The sequence below is a fragment of the Dunckerocampus dactyliophorus genome, chromosome 5 (assembly GCF_027744805.1).
Source record: "Dunckerocampus dactyliophorus isolate RoL2022-P2 chromosome 5, RoL_Ddac_1.1, whole genome shotgun sequence".
Taxonomy (NCBI): Eukaryota; Metazoa; Chordata; class Actinopteri; order Syngnathiformes; family Syngnathidae; genus Dunckerocampus; species Dunckerocampus dactyliophorus.
The window spans coordinates 11,548,702-11,569,376 of NC_072823.1; the positions used below are offsets into that span (position 1 = coordinate 11,548,702).

Below are 20,675 nucleotides of genomic sequence, written 5' to 3' on the forward strand. Positions count from 1 at the left end.
GTGGGGTTTTTTGTGCAGTTTTAGTGGGGGGTTTTTACAGCGTATGAACGTGCATTGTGTTCAGCGTCCTGATTGGCTAAGGGAGAACCCGCCCATTGTTTTCTGCATCCTGATCGGCTGTAGACCATTGTAAATCTCCTTTGTGCCGACCTGCTGTGTTTCCTGTTGTCCGATTGCTAGGAAACGGCCTGCAAAGACTCTTAACTGAACGCTGTATGTTTGCAAGCTTTCTCCCACGAGAAAACCCACAATGTCGACGAAACGTTCTGCACCTAAAATGTTGAGGAAGCTGCTAACCATTGCACAAAAAGTTGGACTTCTGGACATGCTAAAGGAAGGTAGACTGGAGGCTGGAGGGCGCCATTACGAAATAAATACATTTTCGGTTGGAGGAGGAGGAAAATACGACGACAGGAGCAATATGTTTGAACAAGGATACAAAAATGCTTCAGCAGAGAGGCACAGTCAGAGGAGTGAAATACACGTGAGTCGCTTAATAATTTCTTGTGTCCAACGTCGTAGGTTGAGCATTAACATTCAAACGGAGGTTTGAACTTCGAGTGTTCAAACAAGAGAGAAATGTGAGAAAATGTTCATGCCTGTCTGAGAAACGTGTATAAAGTGTAAAGTGAGGGGGTTTCCAGCCTTACAACATATGTAATAATTAAAAAAATAATCATAAAGTTGGCTACTTTGCTGATTTCACTTACTGCGGGCTATTTTGGGAACCTATCCCCCGCTGTAAACGAGGGAACACTGCATATATGAAGTGGTGCTGAAGGTCCCAGAATGTCTTTGAACTTGGCAAGAACAAGTCACTTCTGGTGAGTGCAGCTGGTCGTGTCTCTTCTGATCATAACATCGACATTCATGCTCATGATGAGCGCATGTAGAGGTAAACTTATGACGGCAAGTGTACCTGCATATGTGCTGACGTGAACTTGTTTTTCAGGTTTAAACTGCAAATTAGAGCCAGACATAAACACACTGTATTCTGGTGTGTGACTTAATCGTATGCGTGTGAACTATTATTATTTTATTATTTTTATTTTAGTGTTGAAATGATGGGAGGAAGAGAATTGTGTGGAGAATTTAAAGAAACGGCAATGATAATTACTGCTTAGTTTGGAAATGTTGTGGATTGTTGTATACGGACACTACTGTTCACGTTCACACAAACACACACTGACTGTCACGTTTTGCACACACAACTATGAAGGCAACAAACGCATTTGTTCAAATGAAATTGATACTCATTTTCAGGGTTATTTAGCTGACGCAAAGCGCTGGCTTATATTGCATTCTAAAAAGAAAAAAGAGCGAGGAGACCTCCCTGCAAATGTTAGCGCCAAACTTGATGTAAAGTCTTTAAAATATACAGACCGGTTAGCTTGGTACCCTTAGACATTCCTGGTATTTCAGTCATCCCTTGTTCGTTGATTTAGTGTTTATTTTCTCTCATCTTTTCTTTCCAGGAACAGATGGTGTGGTCTGTAGTGTGAACGGAGCCCAGTTTGCTGTTATTTAGAAGCGGTGTTGTTTTGTTTTCTAATTTTCCTTTCCTATTGGATTGTTGTGTGCCTCCTTCACCTCCATTGAGTGCTTTCTCTCCCTCACGTTGACTCCTTGCAATCTTCATACTGTGTCACCGGCATTAAAACGCACATATTCTGATTGCTTTCCTAATTCTTCATCCCCCTTTCTCATTTTCTCCCTTTGCAGCAGTACTTCACTCTCCTCATTATCACAGACGGTGTCATCAGCGACATGGATGAGACGCGCCATTCCATTGTTCAGGCCTCCAAGTTGCCCATGTCCATCATCATCATCGGCGTGGGCAATGCAGACTTTGCTGCCATGGAGTTTTTGGATGGCGATGCCAGCGTTTTGAGGTCCAACACGGGCGAGGAGGCCATTCGAGACATTGTGCAGTTTGTTCCCTTTAGGGATTTCCGTAACGTAAGTGTTTACTTCCACCTGATGTCCGTGACGCTTCCATGCACCAATTTCAGCATGAAGCTGAGTAGATAATGATATGATATACTGCATATACACTCCTGAACAAAATAGGCACAATTACACATACATGCGAACCTCGATGAATAATTAATAATGAATCAGTAATCAAAATTATTCCCAAAATTTTGCTTTATTTTTGTACACTGTCCATTTTGACCTTTACTGTATCCTTCGGAAAAAATGAGTGTCCAAACAAAACACCCTCCGCATCGCTGACCTGCTGTCCATGCATTTTTTTTTTATTGATTGCTAAATAACCCACCATGGGGCCAAAGAATGTTGCAAGTGGTAACAATTTGAATAAAGAAGGCGAGAAACACATTGAAGTCGATCTTGCAAGTCGGCATCAACAATAAGTTCCATCCATTTGTCATTTATAATTATTTCACATTTTTCTGCATGTAATACCATGATTATTCGCTATAAAAATGTATTTTGTTAATATTTTTGGGTGTCTGGAAAGGAAATTACTCCAATAACTCCTCTGGGTTTGTTTAGAGAGGCATCTGAGTCCAGGTCTAGACCGTAGTTGGCCTATACCTCTGTGGTAGTAATACAGTGGTGTGAAAAGGTGTTTGCCTCTTTCCTAATTTCTTTTTTTGCATGTTTCTCACACTTAAATGTTTCAGGTCATCAAACTAATTTAAATATTGTCCAATGACAACACAACTGAACACAAAATGCAGTTTTTAAATGAAACTTTTTATTAATAATGGAGAAAAAAAATCCAAAGCTACATGGCCCTGTGTGAAAAAGTGATTGCCCCCTAAACCTAATAACTGGTTGGGCCACCCTTAGCAGCAACAACTGCAATCAAGCGTTTGTTATAACTTGCAATGAGTCTCTTACAGCACTGTGGAGGAATTTTGGCCCACTCTTCTTTGCAGAATTGTTGTAATTCAGCCACACTGGAGGGTTTTCCAGCATGAAGCACCTTTTTAAGGTGATGGATCTGCATCTCAATAGGATTCAGGTCAGGACTTTGACTAGGCCACTCCAAAGTCTTCATTTTGTTTTTCTTCAGCCATCCAGAGGTGGACTTGCTGGTGTGTTTTGGATCATTGTCTCGAGGTCACAAACAGATGGCCGTACATTCTCCTTCAGGATGTTTTGGTAGACTGCAGATTTCCTGGTTCTATTTATCACAGCAAGTCTTCCAGGTCTTAAAGCAGCAAAACAGCCCCACACCATCACACTACCACCACCATCTTTTACTGTTGGTATGATGTTCTTTTTCTGAAATGCGGCGTTACTTTTACGCCAGATGTAATGGGACACGCACCTTCCAAAAAGTTCAACTTTTGTCTTGTTAGACCGTAGAGTATTTTCAAAAAGGTCTTGGGGATCATCAAGACATATTCTGGCAAAATTGAGACGAGCCTTAATGTTCTTCTTGTTCAGCAGTGGTTTTCGTCTTGGAACTCTGCCATGCAGGCCGTATTTGCCCAGTGTCTTTCTGATGGTGGAGTCATGAACATTGACCTTAACTGGGGCAGGTGAGGCCTGCAGTTCTTTGGATGTTGTTTTGGGGTCTTTTGTGACCTCTTGGATGAGTCGTCACTGCGCTCTTGGGGTAATTTTGGTTGGCCAACCATTCCTGGGAAGGTTCACCACTGTTCCATGTTTTTGCCATTTGTGGATAATAGCTCTCACTGTGGTTTGCTGGAGTCCCAAAGCTTTAGAAATGGCTTCATAACCTTTTCCAGACTGATGGATCTCAATTTTTTCTCCCTTAATAATAAAAAGTTTCATTTAAAAACTGCATTTTGTGTTCAGTTGTGTTGTCATTGACTAAAATTTAATATTTGTTTGATGTTCTGAAACATTTAAGCATGACAAACATGCAAAAAAATGAGAAATCAGGCAAACACTTTCACACCTCTGTGTTATGTCATAACAGCTTTGCTTGAACACAACACACATGGATGGATGAGCTCAGGCATTTGCACAGTACAATATGGAATAAACTCCAATTAGTCAGTGATATTTTCGGAACGGCCACTGTAGACCACATAAAAAGGCTGGCTGGGCACCGAGACAGTTGGCTTGGCATACCGATTGGAGACTGGAACCAAACGGGAAAACTGAGGACTAAAATGTTAATTAGTGGGTTTAAAAGCAGTGCTGTTGTGGGACCCCAGCAACAAAACTGTTACTCCATACTTTTAGCCTTCAACCCTTTCTTATTTGATATCATGGGGGGGGGGGGGGGGGGGGGGGGGACATTAAACCCACGTGTGTCACTATGAGGCAGTACCATATCAGTACGGCAGTACCATGTGAAAAAATAATGCCGATCATTTTTAAATATACCAGGAAACATGATGTCATCATCAAATGTAATTCTCACAATAAGACTATTTGACAAAGTTTTACAAGGGGTGTTGTAATGTATTAGAATAATTAAGTAGGGTTAAAAGTTTTGTCAACAATCATTAAAATGTTAAAATTATTGTTTTGCTCAACTGGTCATGTTTCCAAAAATGTTGAGTTATTCTTGTCCAGTCACTGTGAAACCTAGCCAGTGAAATATTTACCTCAGAAAACAACGTCCTTCCCGCCAGCCCTTTTCACGCCGTGCGTCAATCCCACATGGTGCTCCACGTTCGACCGCCAATTTATATGTTATATGTACAGTATTTATACCAGTCGGTGTCTGAAGCGCGGTACGGAGGCCATTTGAGGTCCGCGGATGTGTATTTATTGGCCCTTGGCACATTCTAAAAATACAGTTTATAAAGAAAATGTTAAAAAATCCAGCAAAAATGAGAAAAAATGCAGTAATTTTATGAGAATAAAGTATTAGGAACATAAAGTCATCATATTAGGAGAAAAAAAGTCTCAATTTTACAAGAATGAAGTTGTCATATTATTAGGAAAAAATAATAAATAAATAAAAATAATAAGAAGAATAAATAATAACTTAAATAATAAATAAATACATTTTATTAATTCAAATTTTATTTGAAATATTAAAGAACATTTGTTATTTTCCATAGTCGTAATAATATATAAAACAAAAAAAACAAAGACTAAAGTTGCAATTGTGGGAAATTTATATTGGGACGAAGTGATAATATTACAAGAATAAAGTCACAATATGATTGAAATAAAGTCAGAACATTAAAATAAAATGTAAATGTTGAAGTATTTGAAAAAGAAAAACAGCAGAAATAGAAAAATGATTTAAAAAAGATGTGGAATTAAGGAGAAAATCTTTATTTTAATACTATACTTTTTTCACCTGTATCACAAAAACTGACATGCAGGCTGTTTTTCTTGAAATATGTTGTATATACGCTAACCTCTTAGCATATCTGCATATCTTAGCATATCTGCACCAAAAATAATTCTATAATAGTAAATAGCGGATACTCTTTGACGGAAATGAAATATGTAATGGAAATATGTAATTTAAATGTTGCAGATGATTATTTCTTGATTAATGTGTCCAATTAGTTATCGTGCTTGATTATGGTTGATCATTATTGTTTACTATGTGTGACTATTTGCCTGTTATTTGCCAAATAAATAGTAATCACATTGCTATGACATCACTATGACTCTAAGGAGTGAAGTGAGACAATAATAGAATAATAATAATAATAAAAATGTATAATAATAACAGTTCTATCACAACGGGTCAAGATTAATCACATTAAAATGAGGACAAGGGACAGCAATGATGACTTTTCATGAAGGAAGGGTTGTTCCAACAATTGTTCAAATCCTGGACATAGTCTCTGATAAAAAATGATGTCATTTTGGACGATGGAGTTCGGTCCCAGATTTTAGTTTTCCACTGAGGCAGCCGTATGTGCCTGGAGATTGACTGTGTGCAGTTTCTCAGCCTCCCCCAGGATTTTGTTGCCCGTTTGAGATAGTTGCAGCCTTAAATGCCTGATTTTGCAAGAACTTTTCCCAAAAATTGCGATGGAAGTTTTTTTTGTTGTATATTGCGATAAAATTGCGTTAGAAAGTGAAAGTTGTAGGTGGGATTTTTCCCTCTGCCTTAAATGGCTCTTATTATGTCTACTATATTGGGTATTATGTGCGTAATGTAGGGGTGTTACTTCATGTTTAGAGGGCTCCAATGTCAAAAACTGCACAGGTATTTAGAAGGTCGTAAACAGGTTTTCTATGCTCAAACAACGAAAATATTCTATTTATACATAAGGAATCCTACTTGGCAGAAATTCACTTATCATTGTCGGCCTGGAACCAATAAACGGCGAATAAACGAGGGATTACTGTAATTGAGATGCCCATAAAAACAGGATGGGTTTTCCCATTTTTAAATTGGTTGAAACAAGGAAGTAACACAGCAATCTGTCTCGGTCCATTGCAACTAATATCCCACTGAATGTGTGGACATTTTGGGGCTCTTTCCAACTTTTGCTTAAGTATGTGCTTGTTCTCTCCTTTCCTCAAGGCACCGAAGGAGACCCTCGCCAAGTCAGTCTTGGCAGAGCTGCCTCAGCAGGTCACTCAGTACTTTAAACAGCGGAATCTACCACCCATCAACCCGGCGCCAGAGTGAGCGCACCATAAAGCCCGAACTCAACAATGTACAATAGTGCTTCTGTCAACAGCCAGTCCATATTGAAAGGTGTACGTCCGCTGTTGCATAAGACCTCATATGTAGAAGACATCTTGGTATTATTTTAGAATCGTCCAGTTTAAAAGAGTTGACTGGGTGATGCCCAATATGAATCTATGAGAAATCATGTCTGGCGAGGGTGCAAAGTCATGTGAAGGTGCAGGTGAAGCAGCCGTCAACTTACAAGGGAGGAAACGGTCGATTATTGAGGATGTCAGTGTTTTGCTTTTTGCTCCTGTGTCTCGTGATTGATACCGTGTGATTCAACGTTGTGGTGTAAAGTCTGCTTGGCTGAACTGTATCAGTGGTCGTGTGGATCTTCAGGTAGCAGATCGGATGAAGGTTATTTACGTCTTGCCGACGTGTGATGCACCCCCGTCACTGTTGCCCCCCCAGCCCCCATGTATGTGTGGAGAAGGCATTCGTTGTGAACGACCAGACGTCCAACAGAACGGGAGGAGGATGAGCATGCTGAAGTGGGACAGCTGTGGGATGCTGCCACCATTTCACTTGCTCTTGCAAAATCATTGTGATCATCCTGCATGTCGCTCGTCACTGTTTACAGTGTTTACGGTTTACAATGTGCCTATGGGCACAAAAGCGAGAGGGGTTATTTTTGTGTTTTATAAATATTTGCCACATCTGAAGGCATTATTAAGTGAAAGATGCAAAAGAGATGTTACTGATATGCATAAATAGTATATATTGACTGAATATTTATATGATGTTGTGTATTGATAAACCCATAGTTTTTATTGTACTTTTTATGCAGTGCAAAGTTGTGTTATTATATTATTACAATGTGTATCGGTGTCTCTTTGTACTAAGCGTGTTTCTTCATTTTCTAAAGTTGTGTCCATGTGAACACTCAGGTAAATAAACAAAATAACTACACTCTGTCTCTCGTTTGTGTGCACAATACAGGTCTCAGTTTTATTTTAGTAATGCGGTCGTCCCTCGCTATACTGTGGTTCGAATATCACTCCCTCGCTATATTGAGGTTTTTCAAAAAATAATTACCATAATAAATAATGGCTGTTTCGTGGTCGACTATGGCCTATTATTAGTCAAAAAATACTGAAAGACAAGTTCTATGTCGTATTCTGGTCACTAGGCATCACTGATGTTATAAGACATGACATTAGATTACATTACCTTCCACACTGCATGGTGACTGGCTACTGAGCCAGCAGAGCCGACCTGACATGCCAAGGCTGAGATCGAATGGAGAAAAAAAAAAAAGGTCCTCTCATTCCGAGTGGAAGTGGTAAGTTTTTGGCTTCTTTGTCCTTCCCCACTCCGTTTCTTAAATTTAGAATAAATAAATTGGAGAGGCTAACTAGGTAGCTCGGCCGTTTGCTATGCTAGCGGTGGCCATGTCCGCAATGTGATGTAAACAATTAATAATATCAATGTAAAAGTGACTATTGGGGTGTTATTTCATGTCTACAGGACTTTAATCATGTTAAATCCTGTATTTAGGAAGTCATAAACAGGGTTTCTATGCTTTAACTACAAAAATATTGCCTTTATTAATATTAAATCCTGCTTTGGAAATTCACTTCGAGTGTGGAACCAATTACCTGCCGTAAACGAGGGATTACTGTATGTGACAATTTTGCATGCACATAATAGTATTTTAGATCTAAACATTGGCCAAACATTTCTAGTACATTAAACCAACAACCCCGCGACCCTAACTAATTAGTTACTGATATGCATAAATAGTATATATATTGAATGAATATTTATATGATGTTGTGTATTGATAATAAGCGGCATAGAAAATGGATGGAGTAAACCAACTGCACACTGAAAAATATCAAAGGATGAAGGGGCCACTTTGATGTTCGCCCGAACAATAGACCGGACTACTACAACTACTAGTTCATATCTGAATAATAATACTAGTCATGTACATTTTCTATACACATCTGCATATCCAGTATTTCTTATTAGGTGTGTCACGAGACGCAGGCGAGACGATACACAAGATTGGTCTACGAGGAGGAGACAAGATTTTAACTTTACTTTTAAGAAAAGTATCACAAAAAACTATGACAATATATTGCAATCTACTAATTTAATTACGTTACACTCTTCTGCACTATGTGTGTATGCAACCGGCCCCGCCTCGGCCCACCGAAACAGAGACTGTATGACTGACAAAAAGGCTCACTCCGTTAATGCCGATGTTCTATGGAACAAACACGCTAACGTTGCTGAAACCAATGCAGAGTGAACTCTCTTCCTGCCTGTTTTGCTCTAAGAGACGGGAAAAACAAATGTGCACTTTATTTATTTATTTTTTTAAGTTAAGTATATTTATGAAATACTACCAATAGGTCATAATATTTTGTCAGATTATATACAGTAAGAGAGGGATGTCCAACATGACTTTTGAGTTAGTTTGAGTTGAGAATTTAAGTAGCCAATCAGCGGAATACAGTCCAGTTAAAATCAACACAGTAAGCGCACTTGAAAAGAGAAATTTATTTCTCTTTGCTTAGATCAATACAGAGCTCTTGAGCCTGAGGAAGCAGCAAATGCTTGAGCATCTTCCCTGAATGATGTGACTGAGGAACAAAATACTGATGAGAAAACAACATTATTGACTTTACTCACCAACGCAATACAAACTTTGCATGACACCCAAAAAGGAGCGGGAAATGCTGCCCTTGCTGCATCTCACTCATCTGCTGCTGATAGCTACAAAGGAGTCATATGACACATCCTAAGCAGTCTTTTCCTTCTTCCACAGCGGTCAATCACTGTTCCCACAGCCAAAAGCACAGCTTGTCGTCACTGTGGCTTGGGTTGGGAGTGGGATGTGGGGAGAGCGGGATGTCATCGGGGTACGCAGTGCGGGATTGCTTGCTGGGTTAAACTGCATGAGACGTGATTGAGGGAAGGAAGCGTTATGTTTGCGTGCCACAACAGCAAAAGCACAAACAGCTAGTTGAAATGGTTGGTTTTCATGTTGCTATTTATTAGGAGTCTTTTGCTCGGCGTTGTCCCATGACAGTTCAAAGTGTAACAGCTTTAATCACAGCTGTGAAAAGAATAGGAAAAACTAAAAAGCTTTCTTCTAGCATGTTCTTACAAGAATTGACAAGGATTTTAAAACACTTTTTTTTTTTCCCTTACACCACAAAGAGGGTTGAGACTGAATTTTGGGGGGGGGCTATTCTCATCAAATTTCTTCAAGGTTGGCAGGTCTGTTAGTGTCTATTCATGCTTCAACCACGCTGGAGCCAGAAACTCATACTGTGGTTCGTACAGATAAAGAATATAATATTACAGGTGCTGAATAGTATTTCAAATTGGGGGGGTGAAAACATTTCCGTAACCTTTGGAGGCATGAGAAAATAATTGAGAGAAACTGTCATAATGGTACTAAAAGCTACATAAATGTGTCCAAGTATTACACTTTTATAGCACACAATGTTTGTGTAGTTTTGTTGCAGGACTCATTGTGCTGTGTCGCATTAACGCCGGGTATTTCTACAGCATAGTTTTCCCTATTCAACTCTTGTGAGAACATGTGCCATGGTATACTTGGTTGCATGTGTCAGATTATCAGCATCTTCGGTGCGCGTGTGACTGTGTATATATATATATATCAGACTATCTGTAGGCTCTGCTGTGCCTTGGATACGGCGACATGATTACGTCCACGCTACCTTCGCTGTCCGAGCTGCTGTCAGAGTCGCTGCTGCCAGAATAATTGCAGAGTCCTGGTAAGACGCCGATGCACACTGCCGCTGGGGGCAGGTGAAGCACACCTTGACTGGAGTTAAGGTGAGGTGAAGGGTTCTTGGGCATCAGGCCTGGGACGCTTTGTTGGTTTTCAGCTCCCCCTGACATTCCTCCTCCTCCTCCTCCCTCCTGCTCTGAACAACAGAACCTACTGTCAGGCTGCGAGCTTCACCTCTACAGTATATGGATGAGGAGATCAAGTACGGTACCTTTACGTTAAATACAACTAATTTGATTAATCAGCATACGATGTGCAGGTAAAAAATATCTATTTCACTGACATGCAGTAGCCCGTATAAAGTACTATCGCGGGAGACACATGGACGCCTCTAGGGATATTAAAATGTGCTCATTATAACATGCAGGAGTGTGCTCGCTCTGCTGGTCAATAGAAATCAAATAGTTGATGAATGCTTGGTGTGTACAGCCAGCATGCAGTGGGGAAATAAGTATTTGATCTGCTGCCAATTCTCTAAGGTTTCTATTGGTAAAGATATTCAAGTTAAAAATCCCTGGTTTTCCCTGAGATTTTCAGTTCTGGGCGTTTCCCCCAAACCTGATGATTACATCACATTCCACTGTATATTATTCATCTCGAGAGATTGTGTGTTTAAAGTGAAAAACACACAATGAGTCAAAAACACGGTATTAGGCCTCAGGCTGCTGCCCACCTGTGTGTCTGTCTCCATTTCCTGTTGCTGGGCTTTCCACCTTCTGTTTCTTACTGCTGTCTGATGACTGTGAAGAACTGGGAGAGAGGACAAAGGTCGGATTTAAGCTTCTGCGATCAATGATGACGTATTACCAAGGGTTCCAAATCATCACATACAAATATCTCACATTCACAAGCCAAAAAAATTGTCAACAAGCTGCTCCTACAGAAGTGTATGCTGACTTTCCTCATGTGAAATGATTCCTAACATTTTAAATGTCCAAAAGGGTTTTTTTTGTTATTGTTTTACTTACAATGTTGGACAACTTACACTCGTGGCCAAAAGTTTTGAGATTGAAGTATTGGTTTTCTACAAAGTTTGCTGTTTCAGTGTTTTTAGATGTATTTGTCAGATATTACGATGTTGTTCCCCAAGCCGCTTAGTTATCACAATTGCATTTAGAAAAGGCGTTGTTCCTTACCAAAGTGTTCGTGGATGCTAAAAGGACATCTGTCCCAGACCACTTTATATCGAACTCGGATCATCACATTGTTACAGATTTGGGACACGCAATGCATGATGAAGATTCTGACTTGCAAACAGCGCTTGCATACTTTCCTTGAAACAAGTATACATCAACCGAAAAGCATAGTTGTGGCATGGGTCAACACACATATGCAAGACTTTAACCATACATGTCAAGGCATGTCTTTTCAACTTGAGAGCTGTACTTGTACTCACATTTCAGTCTGCAGAGAGTACTCTTTGTATAGCTTCCCTGGTACAGAGAAATCCACATCGTCACTGAGGTAGCAGACTTTGTGAAAATTCATATTTGTGTCATTCTCAAAACTTTTGGCCATGACTGTACATTGAAAATATCGTGTAAATGTATAATGTAGATCCAAATACTAGGTAGTGTCATTTGAAAGTAATAAGTCTGTAAAGATCCTTGACTTTTACCCCTTTTCCTCTACAGTGGACTATATTGCTGGTGCCGGCTAGTTCAGAGGTGGGGAGCACCCTGGACTGCTGAATAATCAATCACAGGGCAAATATACCAGGGCTGCAACAGTACAGGTAACCCACGGCACATACTTCGGTATTTGGGCTACAATTTCGGTCTAGTTTTCGGTGCGTTTTTTTGTGCATAAAGAAACTTTTTTCTTTGAAAATTCTCTCTATTATTTCTTATCATTAGATATATTTTAAATGAAGCATGAAATTGCTATCTACTGACAGGTAATTCTCCAATAAATAAAATTCTCATGTCCAAAATACAAACATTGATATAGCATACAGAAAAATTTAAGGATGTGGAGGCCACATTGATGTTCTGTGTTCCAGGCGACAGAGCAAATTAGTGTAATATGTAATAATATAGCTCATTAGAAATCACGAACAAGCTGCGGTCCAAAAGTGGCCACTGAGCCGCACTTCGGACCTTGTTTACAGTGTTTCTTTTGATGAAGGTGCAAGTGCAATAGTAAAAAGTCAGACAGGGTGATGGTTATTTTATTTTTAGTAATGCTTCTTACCTGTGCAGCGTTAATAGTTTCAGTGTTCACAACCATTCTCATCTCTAATGAATAATGGCAGCATGCTGTGTTCATCTTATGCACAATCTTTGTCCAGTTACGGAGGTGAAGTGTTAAAAAGCTGAGAAGATATGCCGGGTCCGATTCGTCACCACGTATCGCCGATACAGATGGGCGAGGCTGTTGTCACCTAAACTCTCCTGTCCTGTACTCTGCCGAATGCCTTGCCTTTTCATCCACTTTTAGGCAGACTGTCCCTCACTTGAAATATTTACAATGTGGTAAATGGGACATTTCATCACGCGGAGGGCCTTTCGGCAGCCAAGGCAGACACGTGCGCAACCACACACAGTGCAAGATGGGTTGTCCCATGCAGGGCGGACCGAATGGGACATGATTTTAGCGTGCACTGTTACATCCCTAAAATATGCCATAGGCAATAAAGCATTAGCAATTTAGAGTTTCCCCATTAGCCCTGTATTTATTTGATGTGTGGGAGAAAATCCACACAAGCATGGATGAGCCATTTCAGAACATTGTCAAATTAAAACGAGTTGCAAGTGGACCAGAATGAAGAAATAGATTGCACTGAATCTTTTTTTAAGTTCAGCCTCACTACTTTGGAGGGGTATCTAGCTCTAGCAGGTGTCTGCTTGCTTGCAGAAGTAAACACTGATAAACACAGAGGCATAGTGGCCAGCATGTGGAAAGAGTGGAGACCTTGGCACACAATTTTACTTAGCGCTTGGTGAGCTGAGAAGGACGTATGGTATTATTCATTGATATTCTTTTCATATTGCAACATATTTACCAGATGAACATGAAGACTTGACTTCTCTGTGATTACTCATATACATCATGTCTCATCTACCAGATGGTGCAACTGTTGTCAACATGTTCATCCGGATCTTTACATATTGCAATTGTGACTTTAACTAACTCTAACTAATTAAAAGTAGGTGTATTAGTTCTAACAGTGTTTGTGCATACTTGCGTCTTTTGACAGCTCCAACCAGTAAATGGGCCTGAGACAAGTGGCTGGTCTTTTGCTCCACCACTGAATGTTTAGGTGTTGCCTTCTTCTCTGGCTCCGGGCGGCTGTCAGGGGACACTTGCTTTGCGATTGCACTGTGGCGGTACGGAGTTAAGCTTAAAGAACAATCATGAGGTCTCCAAGACAAATGTCTAACCAGTAGACACTCAGCTTGCATATTTCAATGTGAGAGTCACGAGAGACCACAATTGACCTTCAATAAATGATAGTTGTGAGGGGCTAAGAACAGCATTGGGGTGTGACCAGAGGGAGCAGAAATTGACAAAGAGTAGGAGGTTAAAACAGGAAAAGGTGGTGGTTATAGCTCAGGGGACGTGCACACAGCTGGGCATGGGATCAATGTAGGTGTGGTTGAGCTGCTAGAGCTCACAGCAGCAAACAACTGCTTGAAAATGGTCACCGTAGTTACAACACGATGATGCAGTTTCCACGACAACCCACTTTGTTGTCATGTGCAGACAAACCTTTCTGTTACACTGGTTGTCTGGTGTGGACAGGGAAGGAAAGCTAAAAAGCTGGAAGGGAATAAGCGACAGAGCACTGAACATACAGGAGAGTCAAATAGTGCAGGTCACAGATTGGGATGTAAAACAGTTCTGTTTTGGTGCTCTTTAGTAAATACATTTAGGTCCAGAAGTATTTGGACAGGGTTTTCATGACTACCACAGTGGATTAGAAATGAAACAATAAGGGTGTGTATGAAATATAGACTTTCAGGCTTCATTTTGAAGGTTTTAAAGGGAACCAGTTGGGCCCTTTATGCACAATACCACTATTTTCAGTAGCTCAACTGTATTTGAATGATGTGTCATAATTGTAAAAATAAACGTGATCATCACCTGATCTCAACCCAAAACAATTGAGCATGCAAACAGCAGCTGAGTCTGGCTTTAGTGAAGCCTAGCAAAGCATAGACGTTGACAAAAATCTGAATTTGTTAATGTCCATAGGCTGCAGATTTATTTATTGCCTGTAAAGCATTTTACCAGTGTTAAACATTACAGTTATATCGTGTTCACAGTTATGTCCAAATTGAGACAGTGAAAAGGAGTCATTTTTAAATGGTACCCACATACATTTTGTGAAACATCTTACATTAAAGCGGAAAGTCGACTTTTCAATCACATGCTGGTTGTTTAATTTCATATTTATTGAGGGGGTTGATTAAAGCATGATCATAAAAACTCCAAATGCTTCTGGACCTAAATGAACATGCCCTTCTCTCAGTTGATCATGGTTAATTGCCAGTTTCCTTTGGCAGTAATCATTTAGTTTCCCTACATTTCAAGATGATGAGATTTAGCTTTTAGAAATGCGGACTCTAAGCAGCCCTCAACTAAGATCGATTGAATGCTTGTGCCAACCACAGCTTGTTTCCCCATTTCAAGTGACCCTTGCAATGCTAGCCAAGCTGCATCCTGCACAATGCTCCTTAATGTTTGTCAACAAGATCATTTGCCAGACATTAAAACAAGCAAGCTGGAAAAGGGGCACTGCAGTGAACTGAAATAAGTTACTCCCAGTGACTGACTAAATAAAATGTCAAAAATGATCAAAAGGATATTCTGTATTCCAATAGTTCCTGTTTCTCTTCATCCCTGCGTTGCTTCTCCACCAAGCTCTGTTGCCGGGAAACCTCGTCCAGGAAGCTGGTCTCATCGTCGTCCAATCCCCTCACCATGTTCTCTGTCACCATGGCAACAAAGCTGCTCTTAACACATTGCAGCAAAATGATGACATTTTGCAGAAAATATGAAGCATTATAGTTTGTTCAAAACTAAACTCAGGTGACCTTCAAGTAGAGAACTCACAAAAAATATAACGTCATTATGGCACATTTGAATACTTTCACAAAATTAAGATGTATGCTGTAGAGGAACAGAGAAACATTTTCAAGCTGGTGTTAAGAGAACAGAGTACCGTACCGTGTCCTCAGAAAATAATAGTGTACATTTTCTGTATATCCCTGATGAAAGTGGGAACTCAAAGTGGGATAATAGTAAAGATGCAAATGCAAATTAATTTAATAAACTTCATTTAACTTCATTTTGTCTCTCAAGTACAATAAACATACAATAAAAGTTCTGTACTGTTCATATCTTTGTAAGGGGTTAAACTTACAAAATCAGCAGGGGATCAAATATTTTCCCCACTGTATAAACAGTATATAAACAAGGTGTGTCAGAAAAGTTCCAGAACTGTTCATATTGATCACATTCTTCCATGTGAGGGGCATCGTCCACTGCGAGTTCTTGCCACGGGGCCAGTACGTGTACAAAGAGGTCCTGCGGAGTCTGCGTCTTTCAATGCACGAGAAGAGGTGAGAGCTGCAGCTTGACAACTTGTGGCTGCTCACAATGCCCTGAGTATCCAACAGTTCCTGGCCGAGAAGAACATCACGATGCAGGAGCAACCTCTATATTCACCCGACCTGGCTCTGTGTGATTTTTTTCTTTGTTCCCAATCACAAGGTAGTCATAAAGGCAACTCGCTTTCAAGACATGGACGACGGACTCCGGGGGAATTGCTTCGAAGGGAAAAACTTGTAGTTTGTAGGTTGGATTTCATATATACCTTTTGTGACTACAGTCCTGGACCTTTTCTGACACACCTCGTATGTATGCATAAATGTATACACTGTATGTATGTACACATACATATACATACACTCACAATATATACACTAGGTCCCCAACTTACGAACATCCGACTAGCGAACATTTACAAATACGAACAAAAGCCGACTGATCTACAGTATATTTTCATGTATTTTGCCTTATAACTCCATATTTATACTGCTACATGCTTGACCAGTAGAGGGCACTGTGACACTGCTAATGGGACCAACAGGAGGTTGGTCGAGGACCAGGAAGAGGAGAAAGGCTAAGAGTTTTATGATACAACCCGGAGAGAGCGTGTGATTAAAGTTTATAAAGAGTTAACAGGCCTGCTTAATTCTACAACACCCACAGAACACTACCTCTTTTAGAAGACACTAACGACGACGATTTGTCCTTTTTTTCAATATCTCCTCCTCCTTCTCCACCCCAACGACGTATGCTCGACCACTCCTCTTCAAAGGTAAATAACATTTATCATTACGTATTATTGTATCATTTTTATTATTATTGTTTTTTTCATTAATTATCCTCGTTTAATATTACTACTGCATCCAAACTCATATTTACATACATACACATATACTGTATATGTATACACGTACATGTAGTACCTATAACATTGGTAATATTACCTTTTCCCCTACTTAAGAACAATTCAACATAAGAACGGTCGTCTGGAGCCAATTGTGTTTGTAAGTTGGGGACCCAGTGTATACACACACACACACACACACACACACATATATACATATGCATATACACATTTATATATACACACACACACACACACATACATATATATATATATATATATATATATATATATATATATATATATATATATATATATATATATACATACACACACAAATACTGTACATATACAGTGTACATGTACACTGTATGTACACATACATACACACACATATACAGTATATATATATACACATACATACATACACACATATCACACACACACACACACCTTTTTGCTATTTTTCCACTTTTACTGGGTTTATGTTTATTTTATTTCTGCAATGAGCCACGTTCCACAGATGGCCCCTGCGCCACATTTTGGACACCCATGCATGTTTTGCCAGGAAGGTGAGTGCGTCCAAGCTCTACATTCTTGGCTCTGTTGGATTATTGTTTTGTTTTTTTAATTTTATATTTATTTATTTTTTAAGAGCTTTCAGACATGCATTGCATGGCGTTAGGGAGGTGTTGCTCACTCCCGCACGCCTGCTCGGCGGATGCTTCATCTTTGTTCATCGCTTGTATTTAATTACTGAATAAATGCTTGATGCAAGAAACACTTAAATGCACATGCTTACTTGCTAAATATAGCAACCATGTCGCTAAATTGTCAACCCAGATCTCTTCTATGTACAGTACGAGGAGTGTTATGAAACAGAACCAGTACTTCAAAGCTGGCGCTTAGTCAAATGCAATACGTGTCAATTGAAGCACTTAGAGATTAACGGTGTAGACAAGTCCGAACATCTACGTGGATTGATGGGTTGATTTACTCTTTAAGTAAAGTTGATCAAATGTGGAATTACTACGGCTTCTGGTAGTTTGGACTGCAAGGTGTGCCTAAAGTGCGCTTCCACTAATGCCTTGCACGCTGCCACTTCCACATTACTGTATTATCATTCATAGTAGCGATGCCATAGTTCACAGTCTGACTGGCTTCTGGCTGCCCTCACAATACACCTTTGCTCCAAACGAGAAATCTTGTCACGTTTTAATCTCTCTCTAAAGTTTACCCCCATTTGAGAACCACTGCATTACACTATAAAAACATTTAAAAACACAAACACTCACTGAATTTGAATTGCTCCTCAAATTCCTCTTGTTTTTTGTCTCTCTGCTCCTGCAGACGTTCATAGAGCGAACGCGGATCATACTCTTCCTCCGGGGCTTCTAAAGAGACAAATGTATTCACAGATGTAAGTACTTACAACTGACATGTACAAGAACGTTTTCATTTGGATCTTTGTCACGTGGGTGGTGGCTCTTACTCTCCGGGTCATCCGGCTTCCTCACTTTTTCCCACTCTTCCTGTCTTTTTTTCCTCCTCTCATCAAGCTCTGCTTCTGAAACAAACTTCCTGGTGAGATCAACTCCTGTCCCTCCTGCTGCCATTGTAACTCACCTATAAAGCACACAGAGTAGTAAAAATCACTTTAATTCAGGATAGAGAGATTTTCTGCTGTGCAATTGTACACCACTTGGTCAGTGTCATAACGCAATAGAATACTGTTCGCTGACACTTGAAAAAGTTCATACGTACCCCACAAACGTGATATCTACTTGTAGCTTCCCTGTGGGAAGCGCCGAACTAGCCGCATTGTTAAGAATAAAATGTCACTGTGGTAAAAAGTCACATTTGGAGTCAGAAGATGGGAAGCTACACGGATAACTCTAGCTCGCTAGCTAGCTGCCGCCAGTGACAGCTAGGCAAACTGTGTAAACAAAGGAGCAGGAAAAGTCGAAGGCAATAGGTTTGAGAAGGGAGTGATCAAACACACTGGCATCAACTGGCGCAGCCTGTGGCAAGGTGTCAAACTGAAGCCATTGAGGTTTAACAGATTTGTTTTGATTCTTGCGGCAATACGGGACAAAGTGCATTCCTTGTCGGCTCAACACGGGTGTTGGCAACCCTACGTGACGCAACAGACATGTAGGGTTTGCCGCTGCATCCCGATCGTTTTTTCTGATCGACTTTGAAAGTCATTTATCGCCATATGCCGATGACATGTTTTTTACGGTAAACTGGCCGATATTGATCGGTGGCCAATCGAACGGAGCATCCGTAATAATATATACAAGTATTTATATACTGGTGTCACAAGACACTCACTTCACGAGACGAGACAATACACGAGCTTGGGCCTCCAAAAACGAGAGAGGACGGGATTTTAACTTTACTTTTAAGAAACATACAATGGAAAATATAAGAAAATATCTGACAATATATTGCAGTCTACTAATTTCATTTCTACTACGTTACATTCTTCTGCACTCTGCGTGTAAGCTAGCGGCCCCGCCTCCACGCACCGAGACAGAGAGACTGTATGACCGACAAGGGCTCACTCTGTTCATGCCGCTGTTCTACGAAACAAACCCATGCACAAAGTGAACCCTCTTCCTCCTGCCTGTTTGGCTGCAAGAGATGAGGAAAACAGACACGCATGCACATTGCAAAATATTGAGCCCGGCAAAATTATCGAGTTCATTTTCATTTATTGTGTGATTAATTAATTAATTAATTTATTATCGTCCCAGGCCTAGTGCCCACGAGACATTTTTTTCTTAACAAGAAATCTTGTCATGTTCTAATCTCATGAGCTCTTATGACACACCTATATTTATATATTGTTTACGAACTACAAAAAAACCCGTGACCTAGTGAGGACCAGCGGCATAGAAAATGGATGGATGGAAATTACAAAAAAGGCCAATAGTAGATTTTTACTTTTGTTACCTTATTTATCACTATTGACTTGATTTTCTTCTCAAACAACTGTATGTCGTAAGAGGGAATAATTGTAATATTGCGCTGATATTGTTACATTGTCTTCTACTGTTCTATTCGTGTTTGCCCAGATTATTGTCCTGTGTTTTACTCTACTATTCAATAATCATGATTAACAAATTAAAAGGCAAAATCATTCAAAAATCCTGCCAAATGTCCAAGTACAAAGTATCAAAACCAAAATTTGTCCTACCTCGACTCCAAACTGCTGTTAGAATGACCCGCACAATTACACCTTTAGCTCCCCCTGGTGGTCATTCCTTATCAACACTCTTTAGACATTCGACACAAGTTATGGTTTCATCTTATGTAAAACATTTAAAAATACCACAAACAAAAGCACAAGGTAAGATTTAAAGTGACATCTATGATGTTTTCGTTTTGAGCTTCCAGACCCGTATTTAGACAAAAACATTAGCCGAGATAATATAAAAACATATGTTTATCAAGCAGATAATACGTTCACCATCCGAAACCGTTACTAATGTATCTGTATCAATGCAGTCACACACATTTACCAGTTAATTAAGTGTTTTAGGACGAAAACCTGCGGACATGCAGTCCTCTGACTTGCAGCAAAAAAGCTAACGTTAGCTTCTTTAGCATCCAGGCAAAGCTGCTGTCACCACACGCAGGGAACCAAGCAAGTCATGTCGACAAATGGTGCAGCACAAATATGCGATGGAGCTTATGTCTATTACATATCACGACAAGTGGTTGAGTGACTAACATTTCTTAAAAACTTACCAAAGAGGACTGTCGCTATTATTAAGCCAATGACGTCTGTGTGTCACCGTAAAAGTGGTCGTCACAATCTAGAATATGTGATTTTAGTTCCGACTTATTTGGACAGCGTAACTTTCGTCAGTTGTTATGTGACTGCTGCTTAG

The 20,675-nt window shown here is 39.9% G+C and overlaps 2 protein-coding genes across 3 annotated transcripts in view; one reads left to right on the top strand and one right to left on the bottom strand.

Moving 5' to 3' along the window:
* The window catches only part of cpne2 (copine II), a 35,739-nt gene extending 28,226 nt beyond the window's left edge, over positions 1-7,513 (top strand). Inside the window, exons 15-16 of the mRNA XM_054775821.1 lie at positions 1,723-1,959; positions 6,452-7,513. Of these exons, the coding sequence (XP_054631796.1) occupies positions 1,723-1,959; positions 6,452-6,559 (345 nt within the window). The 3' untranslated portion in view covers positions 6,560-7,513. The remainder of the gene's footprint in view (positions 1-1,722; positions 1,960-6,451) is intronic.
* A 1,538-nt stretch (positions 7,514-9,051) lies between these two features.
* Positions 9,052-20,626, bottom strand: psme3ip1 (proteasome activator subunit 3 interacting protein 1). Of its 2 annotated transcripts, XM_054775824.1 has the most exons (8): positions 20,533-20,626; positions 18,269-18,402; positions 18,072-18,170; positions 15,187-15,309; positions 13,560-13,698; positions 11,050-11,126; positions 10,303-10,512; positions 9,052-9,506 (listed from the first exon to the last, which is right to left on the bottom strand). In XM_054775824.1, the coding sequence occupies exons 2-8, from the start codon at positions 18,390-18,392 to the stop codon at positions 9,502-9,504; spliced, it is 777 nt and encodes a 258-aa protein (XP_054631799.1). In that variant the 5' UTR covers positions 18,393-18,402; positions 20,533-20,626; the 3' UTR covers positions 9,052-9,501. The 2 variants fall into 2 exon arrangements, with proteins under 2 accessions (XP_054631799.1, XP_054631798.1); XM_054775823.1 differs by lacking the exon at positions 9,052-9,506 and having other exon boundaries at positions 9,515-10,512.
* Positions 20,627-20,675: the final 49 nt, after the last annotated feature.

What these genes read in the sequence shown, in the direction of transcription:
- psme3ip1 (XM_054775823.1), bottom strand. Translation starts at nt 18,392, where the DNA reads ATGGCAGCAGGAGGGACAGGAGTTGATCTCACCAGGAAGTTTGTTTCA. An exon ending in GAAGCCGGATGACCCGGAGA is followed by an intron (nt 18,171 to 18,268) that starts GTAAGAGCCACC and finishes TTGTCTCTTTAG; the next exon opens with AAGCCCCGGAGGAAGAGTAT. An exon ending in AAATGGAGACAGACACACAG is followed by an intron (nt 10,513 to 11,049) that starts GTGGGCAGCAGC and finishes TCTGTTGTTCAG; the next exon opens with AGCAGGAGGGAGGAGGAGGA.